Source organism: Hermetia illucens, chromosome 2, assembly GCF_905115235.1.
Source record: "Hermetia illucens chromosome 2, iHerIll2.2.curated.20191125, whole genome shotgun sequence".
NCBI lineage: Eukaryota > Metazoa > Arthropoda > Insecta > Diptera > Stratiomyidae > Hermetia > Hermetia illucens.
The window spans coordinates 116,858,636-116,878,640 of record NC_051850.1 but is presented as its reverse complement, the minus strand read 5'-3'; the positions used below and the strand labels follow the sequence as shown (position 1 = coordinate 116,878,640).

The following is a 20,005-nucleotide window of genomic DNA, read 5'->3' as shown; positions in this document are numbered from 1 at the left end:
TGTTTAGTTGGTAGTCCGCCAGCGTGCTGTTGCGGGAGTCCAACACTCTGTGCGTAAACGCATTCATCTACCCTACTCCAAAAAAAAAAAAGTATTTGGTAAAATCCGGCATCTGCCGAGATTCTGACAACTCGGAAATAATAATTAAATAAATCCGCCTTCGCTGTTTTAATCGGAATCTGGAAATACAACCATCTCACCACTACATCAAGTTGAAAATGTTTCCGATGTTCTTTCTGTGCTACTATATGGGAAGAGTATATGCAAAGCGAAGGTCCAAGTTTTCGTCAGTTTTTGTGTCTGTATATACCCTGCCATAATAACTAGCGATGAACTTCATAGAAGAGTCACACATTGAAAATGAGAGGGAGCGCTACTGGGGGTTATGCCACTATGCCAGGGTGGCCATTAATCCTCTCCTTAGAACGACGTGGCGTAGAGCCAAGAGTTTCCATAGTGCCAAGAGGCCCTTATTTTAAGCCGTTGTTTATGTCGGCAGATCTTGAAGGTGATCCTGCTGCTGTTGTCTGGCCCCGCATATTGGTCAGAGTCACTCTTACCAATTTCGTCGAGATATCGAATTCATTCATGGCTGTGTACAATTTTGCCCATACTATGCTGTCATTGGCGGCCTTGCAAAGATGGTCCAACTACTGGTCATATTTTAACAGTTTTTCTATCGCTTCCTGCAACGAGAAAATGTGATCTGTTGCCCATTTGCCCGGAGTGAAGCGTCTTAGGTATGGGGCGATGACGTTCTGGGCTTTTGAGCTAACACTTCGCTTGTCATGTTTTCCATTTCGTAGAGAGTATTCCAGGAGCTAAGGTTCCTTCCTAAAATGCCTGTTCTTCTTGCGACGGCTTAATCCTATTGTTATTACCTATTGAGTTGTCTTTCTCAAGCCCAACGTAAGTTAAGCAGGACTTTCAGGTAAATTTTGGTGTCACTATAGATTCCGTCCTTTTTAAGGTTTTGTGTGACACATAATGTCTGTCTGTCACATCCGATTTACTCGGAAATGGCTGGATCGATTGTCACGAATTGGTGAGAGCGTGTGGTATGATGTTCCTTTTACATACAGCAAATGGCGCCGCTTTGTGTTAAGTTTCAGGCTGACCCATACATATGAATGGAGGGTGCAATTTTTTTTTACAGAATATAGTCATGTGGGATATCAAATGAAAGCGCTCAATTAGTAATTTTCAAAACTGGTTCCATGTTTGACATAGTGTGAAACGTAGGGGAATGAGGGCTAAAAATATGTCACCCAGAAAGTGTAGCAGATCTCGTTCTCAGAACCTATTAAACCGAAAAATCTGAAAAAATTACAGTGGTATATCTAAACGAAATCTAGGCCGTTCCGATATCTGTATAAATAAAGTCAATAATTTCAAAAATCGAAAATTTAGCCGAAAATCCCCTCCCCCCACCCACTTGTATAAAGGACCACATAAGGCATCAGTTGGTCAAGTTTAAAGAAAATCCAACTATGAAGGACATTCTGCAGCGTGTATGATGTCATCATCCCATATCGATTCGCCAATACCGCAACAAAGTGAGCTCACATGAATCGCGTCACAAAGAAACATTTTACTTTAGGTTTTTGGGTCTTTTTGGGTATATATACGTGCTAATGAAGTTTGCGGGTAGTTAATGCAGATAGATATATTTGTACATTAAACCAGCGGTTTTCAATATATGTACATATGTATACTTTTGTGCATGAAGTAAACCGGAAATATAGGTGCGATCAATTTATATACCTACATAGATATGTACAGTATGCGGTAATAGACAGTTTTTTTGTTTAGGGTGAGAATAATATTTATCTTGTAGTTTGAAAAAATATGGAGGAATATGCTGGATTTGTAGCTATATACGGAAGGAAAAATGTGCATAGAAGTTTCACACATAAGATGAGCACAAAACCTTTATACCCGACGTGCAAGCTTCCGGTATTCCGGCTTGTTTTCTTTTTCAACAAGAACAGCGGAAAAGAATAAAGTTTTTTGTTGTTCGGTTGTAGATATACTTTCGAAATTCACATCACCTGCAATTGTGAATCCGTGCTTTATCTTCATTGTGTAACACATTACCATGATAATGTGTCAATTCTGGTAAGCGAGAATATAGAAGACACAGAATATTTTAGATCCTTTACCACCATTGTCAAATGATCCTGAAGACGCCACCAAGATTTTATAACAACAAAACCTAATTTTCAAAACCTCAAGGTGTAAACATCTTACCTAAGACAATCACATAAAATATGCGAGTTACTAAGCCACGATCGTCCTCCTGCCTACATTCGTATTTGCCGGTGTCATTGAGTTTTAAATTTTCTAGAGAAAGTTCATCCTTCGTTGAAATTATTCGTCCATTTCTTACCCATTCAGTCTACAAAGTAAACAAATGAAGATTACATTAATATGTTCCTTACGTTTTCCGATGCTGAAATTACCCGTGGATAAAAACCGCTTGCAGAAACGCAATCTAACCTCAAATTGTGTGCGACGAAACCCTGCTTTACATCATCGTATAAGCCACCATCCCCACGGGGATTATTCGATGGAAAAACTGTGACCTTTTGCGTGAAATTTCTCTCCCCAAATTTATTCCGAGCTATGCAAGTGTAAGTGCCACTATCCTCGGGTCTGGCAAATCCCTTAGTGTAACTTTCAAATCCGTATGCACCCCCACCAATTTCTCTGCCGTCCTTAATCCAAGACACATCAGTTGCATAGGAGTATGGGCAAAGTAGGCTAATATCTGAGTATTCTTCAAAATGATGCTTGGTCAGTTGACGTCCTGAGCTGATACGAGGCGGTCCTGTGAGATTGGTGGGGCTCGTGAGCAAGTGGTTAGACTGTTGAACAATTGACCTTACCTTGAGATGTTATTTGAATCGACCTGCTATCTTCTCCTTCAACGTTTTTCGCCATACAAGTGTAATTGCCAGAGAACATGTATGGTCCCACATTCAAAAAATTCTCTCCGATTCGACCTAAAATATAAGAGAGAAGCATTTCTTATTCGTTTCATTTCTTTATTGCTTTGTGCTTACAAAATTGAGTAAAACTGTTGGCAAACTTCAAATCGGGATTACGTAATTATAACAAGTCAGGAAACCAGAAGCTGGGCGCTTCAGGTATGAAAGGTTTTGTTTGCTTCTTCTGTGAGTATATTTAAGTGTAGAACTATATGCAATTAGCATGTCTGACTACCCACTTTAGTGTGATATTGATATTCAGTTGCAGTAAATTTACACGGTAAAGTCAACTTTGAGCTACTGTAACTTTGTTACTAATAGTATGATTTTGATCAAACTTGGGGATAATATGGTTCATATATTTTATACTACTGCCACCTCTACTACTACTACCTTTATAACTCTGGGAAACACTTATGGGGAGTTTTACTCAATTTCCCCAAAAATATGGTAATATACTATTATTAACTTAATTTGAACGGATATCGATATGGAGGGTATTTCGAGGCCTGGGCACCATATAGAGGCAGCTTCATTATTTTTTTCAGATTTTTTGGTTGGGTAGTTTCTGAGAATGGGCCCGTTGAAGAAATCATCGCTGTCGACCCCTCCCACTCCCCGCCTTCCCAATAAATCTCAAAACTAAGACTGGCTTCGAAAAGTACTAATCGAGACCTTTCATTCGATACCATACCATGATTATATTCAATGTTACACCCCCCTTTTACATGTGTGGGGACCCCCGCTAAATCTCACCGTAGAAGGATATCACCCACTGCATGTCTGGGGGTCCATAGTTCCCACCTTCTCACCAAATTTCATACCAAACGGTATAGCCGTTTCTGAGAAAAGTTCTTGTGACAGACAGACAGACAGAAAATATAGCAAATAAGAGAAAGATTGGAGCTGCGATGATTCGCCATATTGCCCAAAGTGTCCAAATATTCCAGAGGACCTAGAACACGTCTTTTTTCATTGCCCCAGATTCGAACCCCAAAGGCTACATTAGAAGCTAGAACCGGGGAGCACTTTATACCCGAAAATATCATGGAACTTATGGTGAAAGCCAAGGGGATATGGACCGAAGTGATTGGAGCCATCGGAAAGAAGCTTCGGCAGGAAGAAGTCATCCGAAAGAATGAAGGCGAGAGGAACACGAATATTAACATGAGCGCAGAATAAATTCTGATTCAGCCCCGCGACGTAATACCAAATGGGACTCCAGCGGAGAGAGTGGAAAGAGAAGGAGGTGGGTTTAGTGGGAGTCCCACATAACTGTGTGGCAGGAGCTTGCGGTAGCTTTTGAAGCTTTCCACCTTCCATCGGAGGAAAAAAAAAAGACAGACAGACATAGAACCGATTTGAATAAGGTTTTGTTGGTGTCCGGATAGCTGAGTGGTTAGAGCACAAGGCTGTCGTGCGGAAGGTCGCGGTTCAAATCTCACTGGTGACAGTGGAATTTGTATCGTGATTTGACGTCGGATACCAGTCGACTCAGCTGTGAATGAGTACCTGAGTCAAATCAGGGTAATAATCTCGGGCGAGCGCAATGCTGACCACATTGCCTCCTACAGTATACTGTAGTGTACCGTTACGGTCTTGAATGAAGTGCTCTAACACACTTCAAGGCCTAGATCCAATATGGATTGTTGCGCCAACGATTATTATTATTATTATTTGTTTTGCAAACAAAAGCTTAAAAATAACTTGAGCAGACTTGGAAGATGATTCACTGGTAGACTGACTTAGTGAACTTATCGAGCAGATGGTCTAAAGCATTATTTGCAGTGAAGAGTGAAGTAAATGAAGAGCAGAGTCACCATCCGGATCAGTACTATAGACGCTTCCTCTAGAAAGATGGCAATAGTCTAAATGTCCGTGCAACACCTAGACCACTCCAGGAGTAGATGGAGTAAACTCCAATGAGTACTACCTTTTGTTTTCGTCGATGATGTATGCTCGGATTCTGAAATATGCGATGGTCCTTCGGCAACGTTGTCAGGTCTCCCAAAATACAGGCTTAACTTTAACGTTGGGTATTCTGGGTTTAAGCGATTTAAGATAACGTAACTCTGAGGAACAACCCTCTTTTTGTTGCAGCATTGTGTGTACCCTGTGAGTTGGAGTTTAAGAATTCATTCAAAGTCTTCTTTGCTTGCCGTAAGAGGCGAATAAAAGGGATAGAAATTTGTGGACTAGCAACCGAGACGTTAAAAACGCCTCGGATAGGGACTGATCTCACCCAAACCACCTTTGGCTATCGAAAACGGTAATGATTGGCTCTTCAACAACGCTAACGAGGGTCCTCAGAACGGTAGCGAGAGTCCTCAGGATGCACGTTTTCTCCAACTCAAACGAGAATTAAAACCATATAAGCTGGACAGTGCTCGTCTCCCCCTAGTTACGCTAATGGGAATGTGCTGTTATACTATGGAAACTGAGTGATAGCAGACGCGAATCCCGTGTTGGATTGTTTCTGAGGGCTATTTCAAGGCTCGCTTTCTTGACCTGGGAGTCGAGTTCTGACAGAATCCTAACTGCAAGATTCTCGTCTAGGATACGAAGATTTTCGTGATGGAGAGGAGGATGCTCTCCACGATCAATAACATGCAGTTTAGGGGAAGATTCCAAAAGGTGACATTGTATTCGGATCTAATAACACTTTGCTGGGGCTAGAGGACATCTGGTGGCAATCCCCAATATCCACCACTTGTACGATACAGCTGTCGCTGGACAGTGGGAGCTGATCGGACGCATATACACTGAGTAACATGTTTGAGAATATCGATGAGCATTGGTCCGCCATCAGTCTTTTCGCGTCGTTGATTATGTCCGGAAGGGGACTGGTTTCGGAATCGTGGAAGCAGATCGATGAACAGCAGGGGTTGAAAGCTCTATTGATCGCTGCGAGTGGTGACGATTGTGATGCGCTTGAACTCCGATACCGAGCAAAATCTCCCGAACTTCAATGTAGTAGGTGCTGCGCTGGTGAGGAAAGTGCAAAATGCCGCAGACTGCAATGATTTTAGAAGCATATACCATATCATGAAGAAAATTGCATGTGAAGGACGATAACGGCCAACTTCTCTTTCACGATGTTGAGCAACTGAAGAGGTGGAATAAACACTTAACCATGGTTCGGGAGAAGTTCCTCCTTTTGTGGGTAAACATGCAGATATGAACTGTTCTTCTAAGGAAAAAGACATCATTTCGGCCATCAATGCTCTGAAAAAGAGTAAAGCGGCTACCCTTGGGGGTCTCCACACAAAGTTATTTATCGTTGCACCTGCAGTTCCTGGAGATCCGCTGATTCTCCTCAGAGAGTGGAAGAAATGTATGATCGTTAAAATTCCAAAGAAGGGCACCCGTTTTGAGTGTGATAACTAGAAGGGTATGTGTCTGTTACCTGCCGATTCACCAACATCCTACAGCCCATTTTGGAACAGTATGCGGAGTTTAAATTCTCCACCTCAACTGCTTTTCATCCTTTTCGAGAAAACTTTTGGCAGCGTAAACAGGGAGTGTATTTGATGTGCTAAAAGCTTTTATGGCAATGACATATGATGATGCAAAGTGACGCGTGCTTCACCGAGGTCGAGGGGAGAGGATTTTAAGCTCCAAAGCGAAGTTAGCCAGGGTTGCATCTCGTCACCGATATTATTAGGGTTCTGTGTAAAACTTAACCTCATTAAAATCGGTTTACTGTCTGTCTGTCGGTCATACGCATTTCCCAAAACATCAACTATGCTGATGACCTCTGTGTGCTCTTTTATCAGGTCAGGGTCTTGACCAAATGGTTCTGGATTTGAAAAGAAAGGTAAGTAGACTTGGACTGAAGATAAACACCAACAAAACCAGTGTTCTCAGTCTGATGGGGTGTCCTACTCTCCCTATCTGAATAGGAACAGCATCGAAAGCGTTGATCGATTTGTATATATAGGACGGAAGTACTGAACTGGATGCTGCCTCAGGCATTAACAACGCTAGATTTGCTTTCGCTGGCTTGTCTAAACTCTGGGAATGCAGTTACCTCAACATTACGATGAAGTTGAGACTGTTCTATGCTGCTTGCGCCGTATCATTGGAGTATGTCGGCCTAATAATATTACAAACCAAGAACTTAGTCGGCGCGCAGGCCTGGCACCCACACTCAATATGATCGAAAGACAAAAGTGGGAGTGAATAGGTCATACTTTAAGAAGCAGCATTAAATGCATTGCTGGCTAAGCCATGCAGTGAAATCGACTCTCCAAAGATGACCGATGAGTTGGTTATCTTAAGGGCACTTGGTGCAGAACAGCCCCCAACTGCAAGAAGGGATAAATCTTAACCATATATATTTTTCTGTTTATATTTATATTTGTTTTGGCAACCGGTCCGGTCCCAAAGGAGGAATATCTCATTTGCACTGTGGCGAAGCGATATTCGAGGTTTATCAACTGAGAAGCCGCATCCAAGCAGTCGATGCCAACGGAACGTTTTCCGTTGCTTTAGAGAAACAGAGATTTTTAATTTGCTGTAATTACAACGGAAAATTTTTATTAAAACATTTTCTATCGTCTATCGTCTCAAAAAGTCAAAGGAAAAAAGCCAAGTTACTCATGAAGGAGTTGCTAGTGTAGAGCATTTATGTCCACACCATGTTGTATTGTTGTAAGTATTTTTGTTAACTTGTTCGGATGTTCCTCTTCCTCATATAATAAGAATAATCGTTGGCACAATAATCCATATTGGATCAGGGCCTTGAAGTGTGTTAGAGCACTTCATTCAAGACCGTAACGGTACACAATAGTACACTGTAGGAGGCAATGTGGTCAGCATTGCTCTCGCCCGAGATTATTACCCTGATTTGACTCAGGTACTCATTCACAGCTGAGTCGACTGGTATCCGACCTCAAATCACGATACAAATCCCACTGCCACCAGTGAGATTCGATCCGCGATATTGCGTACGACAGCTTTGTGCTCTAACCACTCAACTATCCGGACACATTCCCCATATAACCCAAAAGAAATGTAAGACTTGTCCCTTGAGGAGCGAAAGAAAGAGTATTCCAAAGTGGTAAGGACATGTCCCTTTCAATTCATGTTAAATCATGGTAGCGTTCGCCTTAGACTTTATTGGTTGAACCCATATGAAGATTAATTCTTAAATTTTGAAGAAAATTCGTAAAGGAGTGTGGCCTTCGCTCGATTCAATCTATAATAACAACAATAACCAAAACTGAATTTAAGTGAAGCGCAGTGGGGGAACAAAACCCGCCGCGGCGCTCCATTCAAATTCAATTTTGGCTATTGACGTTGTCATGACATGTCTCGCGAAAAGAAGGATACCATGAGACCTTCCTTTTATCCATTATTGACCCGGGCGTGACTTGGGACGCCACCAGATGCAAGCGCGCGCTCATGGGTCTGGATGAGAATTAAGTCGAGCTCGTCGCCGATATTCTGTGCGGAAGCTAGTACGCTTCACTCAACAAGCAGCTCTTCAGGCGCCTATCGGTAAGTGAGACAGCAAAGCCGAACCACTTATTGAAGGGTTTGACGCTTAGCAACCGTAAACCCAGCCAGCTGCAGTGTGAAATGACGAAGCTGAGTGGGGAAAAATTTGGCACGGAGCTCCTGAAGTTTTTGCCGTACTGACTTATACCGATTGCAGCCCTCTGCAGTTTTTGGCCGCCGCAGCCACCTAAATACACGAGGTGCCCGTGCGTTCTGTGTTCACGGAAATATCTCGCTAGAACGTCCAGATGGCGGCAATACGGTGACAAATGGTTGCTGAATGCTATGCCTTCAAAAGGACGGACTATAACAAGTTGGATGTCCACTTCATGAAGTGGGCGATCGGGTAGTCTCGCGCCGGGGTTCACGCCGAACTCTCGCATGTACTGCTGTCGTCGCACGCGGCAGATTTGCAGACAGAGATACTAAATGCATCAGTCGATGCATATTTATCACAACACAACAACAAAACTAATAAATATATATAAATATATTCTCCAAGGTGCGTCCCTTACCCCGAAGAAGCTTGCTGTTGCGTGAAAAGAGTTTGAACAAGCAGGGTATTTATCGACCTGCCAACAGCTGTTAGTCCATCTGGTCCCCAATGGCAAATTGCTGTGAGGTGCTTCCTTGACCATTGTGCTAGTTCTCAGCGTTGAAAAATCCAAATTCCTTCCACCGCCGGTGAAATTTTACTTCATTCATTCAACCCGACCCCGCTGCCCACGATGATTAAAGCCCTTAGAAAGTTCTTGGGCATGGTAAACTACTATTACCAGTTTCTGCGTGAAGCCGCTCACCACGCCTTAAAGCTTTCCCGTCTGGACCTAAAACCAGGGAACCGCGGGAGATCATATGTTGTCTAAAAGCCATCCACCAAACAGCAGCTGGTAGACACTACACTTTTGGCCTTTCCTCAATAAGATGCACCCCTAACCGCTCTTCACCAGAAGGTGAACAAAAGCTGGTGTCCACCGAGTTTGTTCTTGAAGCTGTTGAAGCACTCTCAACGGAACAATAGCGCCCACGATCGTGAACTGTTAGCCGCGTATATGATCAACATCGTTTTTCCTTTCAGGACAGGCCGTTCACCTAGTTCACGGGGTATATACTTTTAAATTACGATAAAACCCCGAGAAACTATTCTCTCGCCAACTTCCACACTCCACCCTTATTAGCCAATCTATTCGGGAGATATAACATGCAACCAGTAAGCGTAAGACGCAGTTCTTCAGAACCGCAGTCGGACTCTAAACACTCGTTCAAAAAGTTTCATATTTATTGTTCCTGTTCCTTCCAATATTGGCTGCAAGATTTCCGAAAAGGGACTTAAGCCATATATAGGAGTATGATGCTCGGCGTAGAATCTTGCGCTCTCCGGGATTCGGACAACGACTTGGCTAGTCACTAACAAATATTTCTGGTCGTCCATGAGTAAATGAGTTCGGGTTTAAGACAACACTCAAAGTCTTCCCTACTTGTCCACGAAACTTGCTAATTTCGAAACTATATTTCCATCGAAAGGTTAATGACCGCTGGAGATTCTGGGCCTAAGTGGAGTAAGATAGCGGGAATATTCCTTTCTCTATCTCGCGGCAGTGTACTCGTTTTGGAAAGTTGTATGGTAGCAGACGCGAATAGGGTGTTTCTGACGGCTACCGCAAAGTGCACGCCCGTGTCCTTGGAGCCAGTTTCTGGCAGACTTCTGACTACGAGATTCCGGTCCAGGTTAAGGAACATCACAATTGTACAGTGGTATATAATGGAGACTTTGGATATAGTGGAAAAAGATACTTTTTTCGAGTAATTATATACATTTCAGAGAAGGCTTCCTAAAGGTGGCATTTTGATGTGCTGAGTGACCTGAATACCTGAATGGACTTTGACAAAACCATGTTTGGACATCTGAATGTAATCTGATAATGGTGGGATTTCTGCAAATTCGACCGACTCGTCACTGGTGGCGCATTGTCGAGCACAGAGCCTGCCATAAAGTCAATTTAGTTTCAACTGATCGACCACTTCGTGATCAGCAGAATATTTAGGAGTTGTCTTTTGCTTATGCGCAACAAAAGAGCTCCTGACATCGGTTTACAAAGAGATCACCATCTGATAGTCGCTTACATTCGCTCGCATGTTATACTTCTCATTGGGTTTTAAAATTGCGGGGGGGATATCGAATTGGTGGACCTCGGCGCAAAACCGGGATGTCTGGAGTTCCTTATTAAGGCAGGCGTAGACCAGATACCGATTGTTGCGCCGTTGATGATGATTTAGTCATCATTAAAAATTCACTTTTCTCGAGTTCTACGCATAAGTCTGACTGACTGCGAAATCGTGCAAACGGAATGGAAGGGTTCGAAGGTGAGTAAAGGCTGTGTGTGATGGCGGGAGTGACGCATTCGAACTTCAATACCGAGAAGTTCAGCGTAGTGCAGCGTGACAAGAGAGAAAATGCTTTTGTGTTGGTTACGGAAGCGGAAAATGCCGCAGGACGTGATGATTTCATAAGTATACACCCCATCATGAAAGGGCCTGCATATGCTTGCAAATCTTTCTATGGTGTTGCGAAGGACGTCAATGGTCGACGAGCAGCTGAACTCGCTCATAACCGTATCACATGTGGTGAGACCCTTCCTCTTGTGGATGAGAGGCTAGTCACCGTAACGTGCGGATACGGACTGTTCCTCCAAGCATCATTTCGTCCATCAATACACTTAAATGGTGCAAAGTGGCTAGGCTTGACGACTTCCGCAGAGTTATTTATCACTGCAATTTTATAATACAATTATTACAAAACCAGCACTGGAGAAGGACACATGCTGTGTCTGAACAACGTGACTGCAATTCTTAAATAAAATCTATAGTTAAACTGGAAACATTTCCTTTTAATTGTGCTTAGAAAGTTTCTCACATAAAATGAACACCATGTAAAGTGTCCAGCTTACGATATTCCGACTTGTAATACGAGATTCGAGAAAAGTACTGGAAGCTTACTTCTTCTAGTACATATCCGGTCGATTACTCTTTTAGGTTCCGAATCGGATAACTGTTAAACTAATTATTTCTACTATATTAACGAATTGTAACGAAAATCATGTTTGATGAAATATGTGTGAAGTGAATAGTAATGACAAGTAGCCAGAACACCAAAATTGTATAACCGTAAAGCGAATATTTAGTTAGAATAATTAACAATAGATGACTTTAATGTCCGTAATGGCTCACGAGGTATAAGGGAATAGTATGTGCAGTGAGTGTGGATTTGTGCACGGATTCCGATTACGGAAGTCTCGGAATTTAAAGTAAAGGGGGCTTTGAAAGTCCCAGGTTTTTACGTAGGCCAACCCGTGTACGGAAGTCTCAGTATCCAAGTAGACATATATGTAAAGCAATTACACAAAATTAAAGCAGAATTTTAAAATAACTACATCTAACTACTATAACTAATTTTACAAACCTGATACATGAACTGTGCCATCTTTGTACCAAGTGACCATCGGCTTGGGTTTCCCATTTGCAGTACAGATTATTGGCGAATCCCGACCTCCTGCCTCCACGTGGATATTTGTGATGAATTTGGAAATAACTTTTGGCGGTGCTAACAAAACAAATTGATTAGTTATTAATAAGCTGTTAGTAGAAAGATAATACGGAGGAGCAGTTTTTGAATAACATAAGATATAGAAACTCATTCGTCGTTCTAATCTTTTTACCAGTTACAGTCACAGTAACTCCTCGTTCAGCATGTCCAACTTTGTTGGAAGCACGACAGATGTAGTACCCGCTGTTTCCGAATTGTGCATTCTTGATCAATAAGTCGCCACCTTTCAAGAGCTCGAAATTGCTGGAGTTTTTTATTCTTTCACGGTTCACAGTCCAATATAATTTAGGCTAAAATTTTGAAATCAATAAACAATGAAAATTTAGTTTCTCACATAATATTTTTACCAGAGGATTTCCACGAGTTCCACATTTTAGTACTGCTTCTCCGTTCTTGCGGATACGAACGTGATCGTCTTCACTTGGAAAAATCAGGGGAGCAACTAATTTCATAAAATAACTGAAGTTTATAGACATGTTTTCATAATGGAAACAGATATTATTTATTATAATAGTGGTGGTGTATCTATGTCTTCAAGCTGCCTTCAGGAAAGAGCGCCTCAAAGTGCTTGGCGGAGAGATTATTTCACTAGTGGTGCTTAGTGTTTAATGTATTGAATAGCGACCATAGACTAAGGGTGAACAAGTCCGAATAACGGAAGCTGGACGTGTGGCGCTGTGTTCCTCTTGCATGAGGAATACCCTATTCACGTTTTCCCATTCGCGTATACCCCCAGTTCAAAATACTCCTTGATACATATGTTTTTCCAAACTCCAACTCCGCCGTTCTCCTTATATGATGATGGCGTCATACACGTCTTAGAGTGCGATAAATTCAAGTGCGATAAATTCAAGTGAAATACATGAAATTTTGACCCTCTATAACTTTGTTGATAATAGTCAGATTTTTGTCAAACTTTCCAGGATTACGTAACTTTCCTGGATTATGCATTACATTATTACTTGAGCGGAGAAGCGACTTCACAGACGGAAAAAGGAAGCCTGGGACAACCAACAGGTCTGTGAACTAGAAAAGTACAGGGAGCAACCGCACCAGGTGCAGAAGTTTGACCAACAAGTCAGCAGGATGAAGCCTAACATTCCTCGATGTTCATCCTGCCGAGACAAAGAGGGAAATCTGATTTCCGACAGAATGGGCATATTGGAGCGATGAGTTGAGTACTTTGATCAACTACTGAACAACCAGAACATCGGCGAGTTGGAGGTCCCGCCAACTGAAGGCGACGGACAAATGCTGCCACCACCAAGTATAGAAGAAACAGTCCGTGCAATTCATCGGCTTAAAAATCATAAGTCGCCAGGCGCCGATGGAATTACAGCCGAATTAGTTAAATATGGAGGCGACCAATTACACCAAACGATTCATCAACTGGTGCGCAAAGTATGGGACAGCGAATCAATACAATGGGCATATTGGAGCAATGGGTTCAGTACTTTGATGAGCTATTGAACAACCAGAACATCGGCGAGTTGGAGGTCCCGCCAACTGAAGACGACGGACAAATACTGCCACCACCAAGTATAGGAGAAACAGTCCGTGCAATTCATCGGCTTAAAAGTCGCCAGGAGCCGATGGAATTACAGCCGAATTGGTTAAATATGGAGGCGACCAGTTACACCAAGTGGTTCATCAACTTGTGCTCAAGGTATGGGACAGCAAATCAATGCCTGATGGTTGGCAACGAGGCATTATTTGTGTCATATATAAAAAGGGAGATATCATCCAGTGCAGCAATTATAGAGGTATCACGTTGCTGAGTACCATCTATAAGATATTCTCCGCTATCTTGCTAGGCCGGATAGTCCCATGCGCCCAGAACATCATTGGCCCATACCACAGAGGCTTCATTCCAGGTAAATCAGTAATAGATCAGATGGAATATGGACATCAGTTGCACCATCTCTTCATCGATTTTAAAGCCGCTGGGTGAAACTGAACACGGCCATGAGAGAATTCGGTATCCCGACGAAATTGATAAGACTGACTAGGCTGACCAATGTGCGAGGCGAGATAAAAGCAGCAGGATCACCCTCGAGACCATTCGACATCAACGACGGTCTACGATAAGGGGATGCCCTATAATGCGTCCTCTTTAACCTGGCCCTGGAGAAAGTGATCCGTGATGCTGAGGTAAATGCAAGAGGTACGATCCTTTTTCAGTCCACCCAACTACTGGCCTATGCTGACGATATCGACATCGTGGGACATCGTATATGTTGGCAACATCAGCAACGAAAACCAACCAACCAACAACACCAAACCGCACTGGTCAGATAGGAAGAATAAGGATAGGAGAATACGACTTTGAGACCGTTGATAATTTCTTCTATCTATTACAACTGATAACAGCTACGATAATAAAATCCGCGCACGGTTGTTGTCAGCCAACAGAGCCAATTACAGCTTACAAAAAATATTTCGCTCGAAACGTCTCACCATAGGGTGAAAGCTTTTACTGTACACGACAATGTTCTTGCCAGTCCTGTATTCCTCGGAAACTTGGGTTCTTAGCAAGAAAAGTTGCGAACTCTTGGCCGCGTTTGAGACAAGAATCATCCGAAGAATTGTTGGCCCCCTACATGTGGATGGACGATTCCGTAGCCTGTAACGACGAAATCTATGAGCGATACTATGACCGTCAGGTTATGGATAAAATCTGCTCAATGAGTTGCGGTAGTCGGGCCATTTATCGAATAGGTTGACCTCGGCGCAAAACCGGGACGCCTGAAGTTCCTTATTAAGGCTGGCCTAGACCGGATATCGGTTGTTGCGCCGTTATTGGTGACGATTTCGTGAGAAAAAAGAAGAAATGATCTCACTTACGCGATTACCAACTATTACGAATGTCCATGAATCGTGGGACCAAGTTAAAAACACGATGCGCAAAGCAGCCTATGGCACCCTCGGGCTCTCCGAGCCAGGTAAACGATTTATCTGCCGAGATACCTGGCTTTAGATTCGTGATGTCCAAATCAATATTCGTCAAATAGAAAGCCTCTACAACAAGTTTTCCGGCGATAAAACACTAGCCAATTGGCAAATTTATAAGGATACTAACGGGAAAGCAAAAAAAAAGCGATCGCTGTTAGCCGAGCGGTCTATTAAAAAAAGTTGTGGTTCAGTGAGTTCTTCAATCGTGTTATTACGGGGGGTAGAACACCATCTGGCTGGCAAGAAAGCATGACCTTCCCAATGTAGTAGTCCAGCAGAGTGTTCAAGTTACCGTCCGATACGGTTGCTCACCCATATCATGAAGATTTTTGACAGTGTAGTCAACGAACTCATCTGGTTTACTGTGGAGCAACACCCAGTACCAGAGGACCTCGTGCGCTGGGTTAAATTGCTCTTCCATAACCCGTGAAGTAAAGTTCAAAGTGTAGTGGGTGTATCAAAGCCGTATCTTTATCGGTGCTCACCAAGGAAGCGCCCTCTCTCCGCTCCACTTTATTCCTGTTGTGGACACTGTCATATGGTACATCTAGCGTGCAACGTCCTATACACTGCTTTATGTAGATGACACTTTCCATGCAACATGCCTCGGATTGAATCTGAATGAAACTGAACTTTTAATGACCGATTCCAAAGAAATAGGCACTGTGACCCTCAGAACTGGCGATATATGCAATTGTTTCACGTATTAGCGCAATCTGGATGAAATGGGGTTCCACAACTGGCGCTGTTTGTCATCTCCGCAACGAGGACATCCACGATTGATATTGGATTGTACCACACGTGAAAAATTGTGAGATAGGCGTTTTCGATGGTATCGTGATGTAACTCATGCTGACGAGAATTCACTTGCGAAGATTGGCTTGAATATCAAAGTCGGAGAGAAACGAAAAAAAGGCTGGGAAAAACAACGATTTTATTTACGAATAATTGGCTGATGGTCAGTGTATTCGGTGAGCGAAATTTGTTAATGAGTATGGTTAGTTCGTCCCTCTATAAGGTTCAGTTTAGGTTAATAATAATATGAACCTTTGACGCAACAATTCAATTAGATTAGGAGCTTGGAGAGTATTAAAGCATTTCATTAAAGTCCGCAACGGTGCACTACAGGACTACAGTACACTGACCCTGCGTAATGTAACGTGGTCAGCATTGCGCTCGCCTGCGATTATTACCCTGATTCAACAGGTTCACAACTGACTCGACTGATATCCGACATCCGTTTACGATACCACTCCCCCCGCCACCAGTAAGATTTGAACCGCGGCCGTCTGCTGCGGGAGCCTAGCGCTCTAGCCGCTGAACCATCTGTTTAGGTTTGTGCCCTTACCTAGGAAGTGTACAGCAGTTGCGAAGTGCGGGAGTAGGGCCCGTATACTGTACTGTTTCGGAGTCAAAGGTTTTAGTCATGAGAGGAGTTATTCCGATTGTTCTCCACGCTGTACTTCGAAGGTCTATATACCTCAGACGAGATGAAAAAGAAAAGGTTTGGTTGCTTATGAAGAGGGAGCCTCTACTCTCAACGCATGACAGAAATCTTAGAAGATCGAATCGAGGCGTAGATGGATTCTACAACTCATCAGTGATTATTACCTAACACAGCTATTCAGCGAGCAGAACAGAAGGCTGACCCGATTTTCCCTCCTGGAGAACCCGGATATTGTAGGTATTAACAATTATTTTAATGATCTCTTTTGATTTGGATTGTTTTGCTTTAATTTCCTAAGCTTACCTTGGACTATAAGGACAGTTTCGATTTCCATCTCGATACTCCCATTGTATGTTATACATTTATAAATCCCGTTGTCCTGGTATGCCGCTACGAAACTGAAAAATAGATTGTAATGGTTGAACTTCACTTTCAGTTTTCATGAAATGATATAAAGATTTACTAACACCAAATTATTCTTGACGAAGTTGAAACGGCTGTCGGCTAAGTCTAAGGGCTTATCATTAAAAACTAACTTGCGGCTTTCGCAGGTCAAACTGATAGTCTGCCCTTCGTCGGTAACCATTATTGTCTTCATTGCCAGAGTAGAAGGTATCTGAAATGGATACGCTAATATTAGAGCCAAATCAATAACATGAGGCAGTCTAACTTACGACATTGAGGCTTATGGTCCTAAAATCAGAGCCCAGCTTGTTGATAGCCTTGCAGGTGTATTCGCCAATGTCGTACTCGTTTGCCGGTTCGAATTTGATTGTATTTTCCATGCTTTAGAAAATAAATAAAAAGAAATGATTTTGGGTTTCAAAATTAATCGTGGTGCATTTTTAAAAATCATCACTAACAAATAACCAACATATGGAGGTGGCATTATCTTTCCATTCTTGTACCAACGCACTAACGGAGTCGGGCTGCCCAGCACCTTACAGGTCAGCATAACCTCTCTCCCTCGTTTCACAGTCACTAAGCTATCAGTAACGCTTTCTGCACCATGCGGAAGTATTTCGATTATAGTTGGTTCCTCTGAGAGAATTAAAACGGTTTAGATTACTTCCCACGATAAATGATTATCTTAGATATAAAATATTATACCGAGAACCTCTACCCGCATCGTCTCGCGGACGATACCATATTCGTTTGCAATTGTGCACATGTATCTGCTAGCGTCTGAAGACTTTGTATTCACTAATTTAAGGTCGAAATTGTAGTTTTTGGTATCCTTTTCCAAAACCCCCTCGACACCTGTTATTTCGGTTTGATTATCTGTTGCTACACGCGACCACGATTTATAAAAAATTGGACCACATTGTTCACATCCGCATTTTAGAGTAAGGTTTTGCCCAGTTCTGACTTCATGATAGTAGTCGGAATAGATTAATTCAGGTTTCTCTGAAATAAAGTGTCTGTAATAATTTATAATTTAGTGATTAAAAATCTTACTTGCAGCTTTGCTATCAAGAAAAGCAAATTTTAGTGCGGGGGCGCCGACTTCGTTGGAGGCTTCGCACCTATAATTCCCGTAATGACTAGGATTGAATTTTTCAATAGTTGCACTAGCATTTGATCCATCCTCTCTAAACCAGGTTATTTTTGGTTTTGGATTGCCAATCGCAGTGCAATTCAAGTCGATTTTTGCTCCGAACTCGACGACATGTTCTTGAAAGAAATATTGTTTAATGGAAGCGTCTTGTTTTAAACTTAATACTCTTCTTTACTTTCATTATCTGGTCCAATAATCTCAGGCTTGAACAAAACATTTAAGTATCCAACTGACCTTTTCGTCTTTCCGTAAAATTCACCAGTACATGTGAAGTAGCCAGTATGAGTTCTGCTAACCCGTTTTATGAGAAGTTTGTGCTTAGCGATCTTGAATGTGAGGAATAAAAATTAGATGCCATTGTGACTTAAAATGGTCCAGATTTCCAGACTAAAAATAATGTTGAAATAATTCAGATAGTTTACATCTTAGCCGGCCCTACAAAGTAAAAGACGTTGAAGTGGATTGGCGTCTTCAAAATTCGTCAAATGTAGTAAAGTACTGTTAATAACTTTTGTTTCATAAGTTACCGGAAAGGGCCTATTTGGTGGAATCATCAGCACTTTAAACATCCCATATTACCACGTTAGCAACACCAACGCATCTAACCACCTAAGGATGCGTTATTGGATGATAAATGGCGAAATACTTAGTACTTAGTAAAAGATTCACCGATGCTTGATAAGCTTCAAATGAATTATTCCCCAAACCAGACAATGATGAGTGACTTACCTACAGTATGGGGTCAAGCAGTGTACTGCAGGATAGGCTGATGGGGAATATATGTGGCGCGGCAGGATTCGCGGCATTCGAAATTTATTTCGAATATTCGTTTTGAGAATGATTGAGCTGAGAAAATTCAGCTTGGGCAAAACTAACGGCTTTCGCACCCAAGTTCGGGGGTCACACGGCAAGTAAAAGGCATACCCAGCGCCGAGAAGAACATCAGACTGGTCCATAAAAACATTGGATGAGCAAGTCTTCATGGAAGTGTGGCTAGACCAACCTACTGGAATTGTGGTGAAATAGTGAACTGGCCAGCTTTTGATCAGCCTGTGGTCAGAGGTGGTATGATCAATCAGATGCGAAAAGAGCACGTCTTTAAGGAGCTTACCAGAAACTTTAAGCTCTCCATCCAGCGGAACAACGTTGGAGATTTACGGCTCCACACGCGCGGTCGAGCCGTTTTTTTTTTCTATTTTCCAATTTTAGTTCGCGTTCTAATTATTATTCGATAGGCCGTCGCGAAGTCCCTATTAATGTCTATTTTGGAATCCGGTGCGGACCCACGCATCGGAATAGACACGTTGTTTTGTAGTAATGAAGCGTGAGGGATCAAAGCGCTCAAAGGACCCCCCCACATTCCCGAGCCTGGCTAGCACAGAGGCGTGCAAGAACGTGTCGATGGAGCTTCAATCTTTGCGGGCGGACCTTCACGGTCAACTTAGCCAATTTGTTTAGATTTCTGGAATAGTTCTGCCCTCTAGGTCGTTGTCGGCCACTTAGGATGATCGACTTGATCTTCATATCCACTTGTATCATTACATGTTTATGGAACGCAAGAGTAAGATGTCTTCGGAGGTGTCCCACAAGGTTCCGTACCAGCTCCCTGCATGGAACATCATATACAATGATGATGTACATAATCTTCCAGTTCCAGAGGAAACCATGGTGGCTTGCGTTAACAACATAGCACTAGTTGTGGTAACGAAGAATCTCGAAAATGTTGAAATGTACTCTTGCGAAGTAATCAGTACTGTTAAGGGCTGCTTAAAGAGCGCAGGGCTGGAGGTTGCATAGGAAAAAAACAGAAGTGATCCTCATCACCAACCGCTCGCATTAGAATGCTCACATTAGGATTGGGAGTCACATCATCATTTCTAAGCTGGGCATCAAATACTTCGGAGTGATGATAGATGCAAAGCTCGATTTTAAGCAGCACGAAAAGGCATCTA

The 20,005-nt window shown here is 42.5% G+C and overlaps 1 protein-coding gene across 1 annotated transcript in view; it reads right to left on the bottom strand.

Annotated features, from left to right (window-relative positions):
- The window catches only part of LOC119650353 (hemicentin-1-like), a 118,369-nt gene that overhangs the window by 33,964 nt on the left and 64,400 nt on the right, over nucleotides 1-20,005 (bottom strand). Inside the window, exons 15-27 of the mRNA XM_038053035.1 lie at nucleotides 18,229-18,379; nucleotides 17,954-18,169; nucleotides 17,606-17,902; nucleotides 17,359-17,536; nucleotides 17,170-17,281; nucleotides 16,963-17,111; nucleotides 16,799-16,893; nucleotides 12,444-12,538; nucleotides 12,209-12,386; nucleotides 11,953-12,093; nucleotides 2,889-3,005; nucleotides 2,463-2,830; nucleotides 2,251-2,398 (exon numbers count right to left, since the gene is read on the bottom strand). Coding sequence (XP_037908963.1) covers nucleotides 2,251-2,398; nucleotides 2,463-2,830; nucleotides 2,889-3,005; nucleotides 11,953-12,093; nucleotides 12,209-12,386; nucleotides 12,444-12,538; nucleotides 16,799-16,893; nucleotides 16,963-17,111; nucleotides 17,170-17,281; nucleotides 17,359-17,536; nucleotides 17,606-17,902; nucleotides 17,954-18,169; nucleotides 18,229-18,379 — 2,245 coding nt within the window. The remainder of the gene's footprint in view (nucleotides 1-2,250; nucleotides 2,399-2,462; nucleotides 2,831-2,888; nucleotides 3,006-11,952; nucleotides 12,094-12,208; nucleotides 12,387-12,443; nucleotides 12,539-16,798; nucleotides 16,894-16,962; nucleotides 17,112-17,169; nucleotides 17,282-17,358; nucleotides 17,537-17,605; nucleotides 17,903-17,953; nucleotides 18,170-18,228; nucleotides 18,380-20,005) is intronic.